At 38.8% G+C, this 11,240-nt stretch overlaps 1 protein-coding gene across 1 annotated transcript in view; it reads left to right on the top strand.

Moving 5' to 3' along the window:
* shtn1 (shootin 1) overlaps window positions 1-10,196 on the top strand; it is a gene marked incomplete at its 5' end in the record, with an annotated part of 13,643 nt that extends 3,447 nt beyond the window's left edge. Inside the window, 4 exon segments of the mRNA XM_035663862.1 lie at window positions 1,666-1,769; window positions 4,603-4,656; window positions 5,066-5,180; window positions 10,183-10,196. Coding sequence (XP_035519755.1) covers window positions 1,666-1,769; window positions 4,603-4,656; window positions 5,066-5,180; window positions 10,183-10,196 — 287 coding nt within the window.
* Window positions 10,197-11,240: the final 1,044 nt, after the last annotated feature.

Genomic DNA, 11,240 nt, shown 5'->3' with positions numbered 1-11,240 from the left:
TAAAACGCTCGAATCATATATGGAACTAACTAGGCAGTGCTGATCACATACTCCCAGTACGTCTCCACCACTGGCTCTAAAAAACACCATGGTGAAGACTATAAAGCCAAACTGGACACTTCAAAATGGGATTCCATAAAGCGATGGATGACATCAACTGGACAGGCACAGCTTTATAAAAATGATTAGATTTTTTTCAAAATATGATAAATGTGCAGTTTTAAGTATTCCACCAACGTATAGATGGATGTAATGATGATTAAACAGTATAAAAAGAGAGTTAGGGACGGAGGAGTTATTCTTATCTTCTTAAAAAAAGGAGGATAACTCTGCAAATATTACATTTCATGTAAGTATGATCTGTTGTATTCCAAGTGACACCGTGGAAGAAATGTTGCCTGAATGTCCATATTCTGGAACTCATACTCTCTCAAAATCCAGACATTCAGCATATCCTTTCTGCCTCTGTGCGACGTATGTTCATTTTGTATTTTATTCTCTTCAGGGCTGCTATTTCTCATGTATGTCAGCGAAGAAGAACTGGTCTTCTTCATCCTATTTTTGCCTTTCTGACTTTATCCTTTTTGCCTCTCGCAAATCTAAGCCACTTTTGTGTAGAAGGACAAATGTTGTAGCAAGTGGTTCATAAGAAATTTAAACTCAAATCTCCATCATTGGCCTATTAGGTCAACATGTTAAATTCTTCAATTTGCGCAAACAAAAAGGCAAGCCTTGACTCGTTGGTTCACTGAACAGGCTATACTGTGTCTTTATTTTGTTAAATAGTTTTTGAATATATGAGGCCTGAATTGGGCTCTACGCACAGGGTATTTGTTGGAATTACATACAGGGCTGAATAGGTGGCACCCAAGGATCTTCGACTCTGACACCTGAATAATAGTCTCTTTCTGAGCACTGGAGGAAAATATTTTACTATCACTTTAACACAAAATAGTTTTTGTGTGACATTTTAAAGACATTTTACTGACAATAGTTTCATTGTGTATGCCATTGAATGTTTTATGTTAGAAAATTAAATATTCACATTTCTTTGCCAATGGGCTGCATTATTACAGCATTAAAATTTTTGTTCCCATCTTTTGTGAACTTGAGAAACTCTCTTATCCTCGCAGAACTTTTGGATGAAAAATTGCTGAATAGTGTTTGTGTTTTTACACAGAGAGTCCAAATTCATTCCAGAATAATTTTGGTAACCTCACACACTACAAAGGCTTTGAACTCTACAGGTGTACTTTGAATACTACAAAAAAAGTGGCCACAGCAATGATTATTAACTGTAGCTAAATCCACCCTAAAACAGGATTCACCCTGGTACAGTTCAGTCGATATCTGTGGTATAATTAAGAGTAAAAACCTGGAATTTCTCCAACAAAAACTTTATTGATTGGTCCTGGGGGCTCGTGTCATTTTTAAGCATTTACATCCAAATGAGCTATATTTCAAGTGCAGGGCTAATGATGGCTGTAAATTACAGTGCCTCATACCTCTCAAAATCATTTAAACTCACTTTGGTTCTTGGCACTATTTCCCAGCCACACTCCAATTTGGTATCAGCAAAGCTGCTAAATACTGTGTTGAAAAGGGAGCTCGAAGCTTGGTGATAAAATCTTTGTCCCTGTCGCTTGTTGTGTGTATTACTCCCAGATGTGGACATCAAGCAGCAGGCAGTGGAGGAAATGATGCAAAGGATCAAGAAAGGCATTCAACTACGGCCCGTCAGCCAGTCACCTAATAGGACCAGGAGACAGGTAACTTAAATGGTGTATTATCCTGACAATATCTGCCACCTGCTGTGTTTTTGACTTTTAGGTCCAGTGTGTAGGATTTTGTGGCATCTAGCCTTGCAAGTGTTTAGGAGAAACTACGGTGGCTGCGAAACTCTTGAAAAACGTGAAAGGCCATATCTATAGACAGTGTCCATTCTGGGCTACTGTAGAAGCATGGAGGTTCAACATGGCGGACTCCAGTTTGCGCTGGCATGTTTTGTCACCTTGATATGGGTGTGTTATGAATTTTATCTCCACTACGGTTGTCACATTTTCAAAAAATCAACTAATATGTAATTTGCAACCCGCATAGCATAGTTCTACACTTCAAAATTAATTTGTTAATTTCACTAGCAAGGACAACCCCACTCATTTAATATTGCTTATAAGTATTGTAATATGATTATAATAATGGTTTTCCTCCTGCTTTAACTTTTCATGCAGTTATGCTAAATAATATAACATTAACATCTCCTGCTACCAGATTTTGGCTTTTTATTATCATTTTTATTCATGCACATAGACTCGTGCCTTTTGACTTGAAGTACTTGCTTTTATTTTTATGCATATTTTTCTTATACTATGTTTATTGTTATGCATCAGTATACCAAGGTAAATTCCTTTTTATGTGACAATCTACTTGGAAATTAACCTGATTCTGAATTGCTTAAAGCCCCCTACAAGGAACTTTTATTTAAGTTATTCTTGCGGCCCCTGTGGACAAAAGTGGTAGTGTTTCTATAGCACTGTTTAATTGATTTCAAGAGGAATTCAATGGAATCCATCCTGTGGCAGTCATTAAGAATAACTAAATAGAGATATCCAATCTTCTTTCTGATGGTTTTGTTTGTTTATGTAGCCCCTATAGGAGCATCACCTGTCCTCCAGTGATCTTGAACAATTAATTCACAGCTTCATTTTCTCCCGTCTAGATTACTGTAACTCCCTCTACACATGCCTCAGTCAGGCTTCGTTAAACCGATTACAGTTAGTACAAAATGAGCCCCACCAAAACTTTTAACCCAGAACAGCCAAGCCGCCATCCCACATTACTCCTGTTCTCCGCATCCGTTCACCTGGCTTCCGGTAAAATTCCAGAATCAATTATAGAGATCTTAACTGAGTTACATATAAGAGGCACTTCATGACCTTGCCCCCAGTTACCATCTTCAGATCTCCCTTGTCCCTTATTCCACTTCTCGGCCACGTTCGCCTCTCAACATCTAACGGCCTTTTTATCATTCCTTCCACTCACGCTAAAACTAAAGGTGCCTGTGCTTTGCTGTTTTAGCCCAACATTGTGGAATAGCTTCCCCATTCACTCAGATTCCACAAACTGTGGACTTGTTTTAATGCGGCTGCCCAAAACCAACCTTCATGCAAGCCTTTTTTATGTTATATGGTTATACCCATATATATATTTGTTGTTTGTAAAGCACTTTGGATCTCTGTGACAAAAAGGTGCTATATAAATAAAGCTTTAATTACTAACACTTTTTCTTGAATCAATGAACTCAGTGAATTGAGCTGATAAGACAGTGAGTGTTTACATGCACAAAATATTCCGGTTTTTGCCCCTTTTTTGTGATATTTGCGCATATTTAAAAACCTGTTAATATCCCAGTATTTCTAATTGTTTGATAGTAGGTGTGTCTCTCTCTCCGACCAGAAATGTGAGCTTTTCTTCTGTGCGTTTGTCTCTACTCAAGCCTGTTGTCTAGTTAGTTTGTTTACAACACAGAGCTGACCATAAACAGACAAACCGCAGTAAAACACCCAAATGAGACGCATATTCTGAATGCACTGTATACTGTATAATATTAGCATATCCCACTGAATTAGGAATATCCAAAGAGAAAGACAAAAGAAACAGTACATGACCATTATCATATGTGGAATATTGTCATATTGGGAAGGATGGAAAATGAGATTGCATGTAAACATAGTGAGTAATGGAATGAGTTATTAAAATATTAGCCTGTAAGGTTGATGGATCTTAGTGGTGAACTGAAACTTGAGAGATAAATATGCTGCTACTGGTTTTTCCGCCAGCCCACACACACACCACTGTGAAACTCCAGGTGTACCCACTGTCTGCACTTTCTGCAGGAACACAGGAAGTGATGTGTATTACATTCACTGTTTGTTTAGACTAAACAGAAGAATCGGTTCGTCAAAAAGACAAAGAAAACAGCGCCACGTTGGTAGAAAAGTCCCGTAGAAACTGCAGAGATGTCTCACGCCGAATACTAAACACTGTAGACATAAAAAAGTCATCAAAGGAATTGTGTGTTTGTGTGTGTGATTTGTGCCTTGATTGTGACAGAAAATGTGCTGTTATCTTTGTTGAAATCACCAAACTAAAGCACCGGCTGCAGACGTCCAGTGTTCTCGGGCCTGAATGAGTTTTTAATACATTGTAGAGTGTGCATTGTTCAGTGCTCTTAAATCCATCAGTGTGTGGGATTATTTAGGAGCTGCTTGTTTTGATAAAACATGACATATGGCCAAGACATCTCTTAGTCTGTGTGTTCCTCCACCACAACAACTCAGCCAAATTAGATAGCATTAAGACCTGCTCCACAAGGTAATTATAAATAATGAGGATGGGAAAATTGACGTGACTCAAAATGATTGTGTTTACACATTTGCTTCTTGTAGAAAGCATATGTCCTCCTGCTTGCCTACAGTGTCTCATCTCTGTGGTAAGAGGTGCAGTTTAGCCTCTAAGTGCTGAATGAGGAAAAATAAGTATAATGTGTCAGACTGCTGTTTATTTACCAAACCCATCTTTTTCCTCCTATTTTCCTTTTAGCAGATGGAGAGGCTGCCCTCTAATTCTGCCTATCAGCAACTTAAAGGAATCATGGTAATGGGACTTTAAAACAATCAAATGTCCTCACAAGCCATATTTTACTGGCTGAACTTTCAGCATGTTTACGCAGGAGGAGACACTTTATTGTCTCCACTGTACATGCATGTGCTTACATCAGAATGTAATGTTAAAATATGATCAAATTCAACAAAGGTTGGCAAGTTCTTCATATGTTTTACAGAAGACAAAGTACTACTGTAACATTTAAAGCACTAAAGTAAATTTACATGCTAGTTAGAAGAAAAGCAGATTAAATGAGCACATATTCTTGTCCTGCTAAATATGCATTCACTCCAGTTAAAGTCAGACAGTAAAAATAACTACTTATTTTGAGCTGTATTTTTCTCTTGTTCCTGAACCAGCTGTCTATATGTATGCATGTGTTTTTGTTGAAACCGTGCAGGAGAATTTCAATAGAACCTCCCCCCAACCGAAGGCAGAGTCTCCATCAAACAGCCGTGATGAGGAGCTGCAGAGGATCCTGCTGAGACGGCGGGACGCACTGGAGTCCCAGCACAGTAAGTTTTATCTCCTTCAATCCTCACTAATATATATAATAAAGATCTTTCCAAAGACAGGCATGACATAATCTTTTTTGTTGCTAATGCATGAATCCTGATGAGATGTCTGTTTAATTAATACAGTGGTGGCTACTGAAAAAATATTCTTAAGTAAAAGTACAATTACTGCAAAAAACTGCATGGGATTAGCATTACAAAGAGGAGACTTGTGGGTACTCATAAAAAACATTTTCCTTCAGATATGTTGAAAAGGAAACCCTTTGAAAATGACCATGCGACTTTTTGCGATGCCAAAATTTAGCCTAACTTTGGAACGTTATTTAGTCCCCTTTCCAACATGGGAACCAATGGATGCGTGGTCAGTATCTTCATTTTAGCTTTAAAACACCGCTACAACCTCTGAAAGACAGTGCGACTGGAAGAGGATAATGGGGTGGCCAATCACATTTTAGGCATCCCCTCTGGACACACCCCTGCTGCAGCTTTAAATTGGTGTCCTTTAGAAGGCATTTAAGCTAATGTAATGCCAACTTCGGTGTTAAAGTTACTTCCATAGTTGCAGTAGTAGAAAATCATAAAAATGATTAAAATGTAAAGGAACTTGTACTTCAAGTATTTTATTAAACATTTTTACTTATTTTCTACAGCATGCATTATAAAAGTGATATTTTTTGCCTAGTGTATTTGAATATTTCTGCATACTGGGGTCCATAAACACTATTAAAATTGCATAAGTTAACATTAACATTAATGTTACACAGGGAAATGTTAGCTAGCTAACTACATTTTCACCTACAGTGTGCACCACTAACTTCAATGTGCCTGTAGTGATGGGAATTCCCACTCTTTTCAGTGATCCAGATCATTTGACTCAGCTCAGCAATAAGAGACGACTCTTTTGGATTCAAAACTAGGGCTTTGATTCTGTCGATCCCAGCTGGACCGGACATGACCCACTGGGTTCGGGCTGGGTTCGGGCCCAAAAAAAACTGCTATAGGTTGGGCTGGACAGAATTAGATTTAAAAAATTTATATATTTTATTAAGAATACAGTAACTGTAAATAATGAGTGAATTTGTTATTTATTAGTTTTGATAATAATTTATACTTAATTATGCCAAAAGTAGTTTACTTTAGCTTGTACTAAACTATTTAAGTTATTTATTTATTTTAAAATTCCAATTTTAAAACTGCTTCCGTGGTTTAGGCGCAGTTTGGGCTTGCACAGAATTCTCAAAGCTCTATCACGAACAGCTCTTTGTTAAGTACCATTTATGGCTTTTATAATTAAGCCAAATTTAGCAAGATTTTGACCTGTGATTGGTATATATGCACATATAATATTACATTATTCAATGTATTTATGCATGTGTATTGAATGTTTTATTTACATTTAATGTTTTTTATGTTGACGACCAGTGCACCGTTTCTGGATCGTATTAAACAAGTCCGATATAGGTCATTGTTTTGTATTTTTTCATTAAAAAAAGAAATCAGTCAGGATCAGTCCCATCATTTCAGTTCAAGAAAGAAAAAAGTGGCAAGAATTTGTTATTTATCAGTCATCAAAACTAATAACAAATTTACTCATAATTTACACACTGCCTTTGTTCTGGGTTTCATCACTTCTTGGTCAGGGCAGCTGTAGTAGAGGAGCTCCTCCCGCTCTCCCCTCCTACCCTTAATCCTGCTTTTACAGCAGACTAGTAGTGATAGTGAAGCAAATATAGCAGAGTAAAAAATTTATTAATGGCTTAAAAAAAGAGTAGAAGTAAAGTTTAAAAGAACATGAGTAATACTCATTCCTTAAAAAATTAGTTTTACTCATTTGTGTTACTTGTAATCGGTTACCTACTGAAGCAACATAGTGTAACACCATCCTGTCACTCATTATGCTCCAGTGACAGAATGTCAGCATTGTCCCTCTGACTTGCTGCAGTGTGAGTAAAAAGTGAGCGATTGTTTGAGTGAGTGTGTTGTGCAGGTCCCATCCCGTCCTGTCCCCCTGCAGTGTGAGACTGCCACAGGCTGAGGTCTACCTGGGACTGGGATGTGACCAATGGAAGATCACATTATGCCAAAAATAATGTCATCTGACATTTTACTGTATGTTACACTATGCATTTACAATAACCATATGACTGTATAATGATCAATCAGTGATAACCTCACAATGGTCCTGAGCTGATTTCCAAAATCAGAAACAGAAAAAACCAGAAGCAGACATCCAGGCTGTGAATCAAGTCAGAGTTGCATAGCACATTCACTAAAGCAGTTGGGTCCCATCTGGGGTCGGGTGTCCACTTTACTTCAATGATAGAAAGTTGGGACCAATGTACCACAGGGGCCATCCACACCAAGCTTTATAGATAACAATATATAAGAACAATAACTATAAATATATCTATTATATATTCATTCCCACACCACAACATATAGCAAACAACGACAGTGGCCAACCAATATCTTCCAGAGCGATTTGATTAATGATATTCGTGGTATTACAAACCTAATAAACACTTAATAATAAAACTAAATATACAACAAATAAACACTTAATTACACATGAAAATTGTCTTCGAAAAGAACATCAACTTCTCATAACAGAGTGGTGATTGTTCCTCTCGTCTTGAAAACTTTGTGAGCCCAGATCCTTCTGGTTATTTTTTTTCTCTGAAATGATTGTTACCAGCTTTTTGGGGATTCCTGCAACCTAGAATGCCTTATGTTACGGCAGCTTTTCAAAAATGTTGTGATGCACATTGCAGTGTTTTCAGGACATTTTTGCAATGAAATTGTGGCAGAAAGCGCATTTGCAAAAATAGTTATTAGTTAATAATTAAGTTAATTAAGTTAGAATAAAATATTTTTTTTGGGGGGGGGATTGCTATGATTGGGGAAAGTTGTGGGAAACTGATGAGCGTGTTGGGGCCACTTTTTACATGTTATTGTTCATCAGTGTGAATACTCACATCGTTTAAATTACTGTTCTTGGTGTGGATGGCCCTCTAGAGTGTGTCAGTCATTTACATAGGCCATTTCATATCAGTGGCATGAAAGACGTATATACCACACCACTCTTCCAGGCTTCATTCAGCTCTGATAGCGAAGGTAAAGCCCAGCTTATTGTCTGCACTGCCAGGAACATTGGAGCAGGGTTTGCAGCCTTGAGTGTTTTTCAAAGCAAAGTATGTCTCTGATTTGTTCTGTCTAGACCAATGTTAACCTTGTAGCCTCCCAGTGAGCAATTACAGGCCACTACACCCCCCAACTTTCTTAGGCCACCATTTTATGTAGGGCACTGCCTCCCCTCGGCTGCATCCATGCTGCAGTTTGTACTACCTGTGCTGCTGGGGAACACTGTTAGACCCAAAACAGACCATCTTCTACCTTTCTTTTAGAGACCCTTGCTCTAAAAGAAAGCTAGAAGTATAAAAGTTTGGTTAAAAGTTGACATGGTAAAACTTCCATACCTTATATTGTTGTTGGCTCTGTTCCCGCTGTTGTTGGGGGTTGATTCAGATATTTACTGTCAGAATTGGTTTGCCTACAAAATCCACTTTTTGCTACTGAAACATGATTCATGTTTTCATTGTTCTGTTTAGGTAAAGATTATAGAAAGATGTGGTCTCTTTCTCTCTCTAAATATTGAAAACTTATTTCGGCGTCGTAACAAACCTGAGACGCTTCGTCATGAACCCTGCATCATTGCAGAAACAATTATTGTTGAAACAAAATCCAGGCATTTACCCATCAAAATGCATGTGGCAAAATTACAATACAGATAAATACAAAGGTTGGACTCAGTATGTCCAGGTTAGTCGGAGCTCTCCTCCAGCTGTAAATAGAATGGAAAATCCAGGCCTTTGTGTAAGAAACTGCTGTTTTTGTGTTTAAATCTGAGTAAATAAAACTAAAAGTCTTAAGTGACAAGACTGAAAACCACCTAGTATTTCAGTGAGTCCAGAAATGCATAACACTTCATCACTCGCTCTTTTGTAACAGTGTTCAAGTGTCTTAGGTGGATTTAGTGGACTTTTCCTTTAAGCCTCTGTCAGAGGTGGGCGTTAGTCAGGTATGGAGCAGAGGATCAGCCTGTGCCCTTTGAAAACCACAATGACTGTGCCGGTGATTTAACCACAATGGTGGGCCACTCGCATGTTGTTTTGTTTTCCCTTGACACCTGCCCAAATTTCCCAGACACTTCCTTGAGAGAGGGATTGAAACACGAGAGCTGTGAACTGTGGGTGATGTCCGTCAACTATTGTGCACTGCCGTTAATTAAAGCTTTAGGCTTCATTTAGCACTGAGGTGCAATTTCCAGCTCCCAATCCCCCTGAACAGAGAGTGGAGGAAATGTCATTGTGGCTCCAAGTCTCTCTTCTAACCAAATTCATCAGCACCAGGCTTCAAAGACAACAGAGGACCTTGTGGAAACAGGAAATGGTCTGTGAGGAGATACGATAAACTAATCAGTTGTGCATTTTTCCTCCATTTTCTCATGACAAAAGTAGCACAAGGACGTGTGAATTATCTTGGCACGACATCTTGGAGTGAAAAGTGTCAGGCGTAAAATGGAAAAAGAAGCGAAGGCCTTCATATTGATTTCTTCTCACATCCTCCATATCTGTATCTAATGAGGTTCTCCTAGTTTAGGCTGTCCTGTGTACAAGTCAGTCGTTGATTCGGAGGAGGAGTGACGCCAGTGTCCTTTGGATCTGTTGTCTTGCTCTTCCTTCCCTCAGCAGAAACAAAGTCAATGACCAGCTCAATTCCTTCCTCTGCCATCTGCTCCATCCGCCGGGCTGGCTGATGTTGATTGACAGACGGTACACACAGCCGATCGAGTCAAAACATATAATTACACAAGCAATGCTGTGTCTTTTTCTATCCTCAGCTCGTCCTCCGCTACCAGCCCATTCTCAGCTCTCCATCTTTTCCCTCGCCATCGGCCGATACAATATAATGTTTTGTTGTTTTTGTATTTTTGTCCCTTCAGGGACCAGCAATTAGGGAGGTCCTTTTAGTGTGTCTGGGAAACACTTAATTTGACCTATTTTGTTAGTCATTTCATTTATTTTCCCAAACACAGTAATTGCCTGCCAGGGAGCCTCAGTGGAGACGCCGCTGTGTGTCCAGCCTCGGTTTGCACGTTTCATTGATTAGAGGTTGTCTTCACATCCCGACAGAGTGTAAGCTGCCAGCAAACTGAGAAACCAAACAGAATGAGAATAATGAAGAGCTAGCAGAATATTGGTTATTTAATTAATTTGCCATTAAAGTATGCATGCATTTATAGAAAATAAAGCGACTGTATTACCTAGGAATAATATAAAAATAGAAATAAATGTAAACTGAGGTAAGTTAGGTGAAACTTAAAAAAAAAAAATAGTTGTTTAGATGTAATAGATGGTTACCAGCTGGTTTCTATCAGCATCTTCATTCTAAATTTTCATTTCCAGCCTCGAAAAGTTCAGCAGCACTATTGTGGTGTCAGCCAGATTGGTCTGTTTAATAGAAAAGAGACGTGAATGAGGGATAACTCACTTGACAGGCCCATTGATGCAGCTGTATGTGGCTGGTACACAAAGCACTTGTGAAGCTCCTCCATTTCCCACTGTATACAAGCAGCCTTTTTTCTGTGCTGCGGGCCGGGCGGATGCTCCTCCAGGCCTCTCCTGTTTTTACACACTGACAAAATCATTTCCTCCAGGAACTGAGGAGCCATGAGAGGGGTCAGCAAGGGTGCTGACCAGTTATTAAGGGCCTTTACCTCACACGCCCCGAACACACAGGAGACAGGCTTTGTCGGACAACACTGACATGGCTGTGTGTGTGTGTGTGTTGTCTGGCATTTATCCTCCCACGGCTTCTTACAGCCTTTTATTATCCAGTTCTCTTAAAGCACAGAGGTTCTGCTGGCCAAATGAGCACAATGAATCCAGAAGTATTTGAATTTTTCTTTAATCAATTTGTTAATATACTGTTTGAGTGATGTCCTTTACAGGTGTATGATATGAAGCCACAGTACAACTGTAATATAAGATTTGAGAATTT

The sequence above is a fragment of the Morone saxatilis genome, unplaced genomic scaffold (assembly GCF_004916995.1).
Source record: "Morone saxatilis isolate NCDOM2014 unplaced genomic scaffold, NCSU_SB_2.0 Contig19, whole genome shotgun sequence".
NCBI classification, from domain to species: domain Eukaryota; kingdom Metazoa; phylum Chordata; class Actinopteri; family Moronidae; genus Morone; species Morone saxatilis.
Note: the sequence above shows the minus strand (reverse complement) of the source record. Positions and strands in the feature narration are given on the sequence as shown.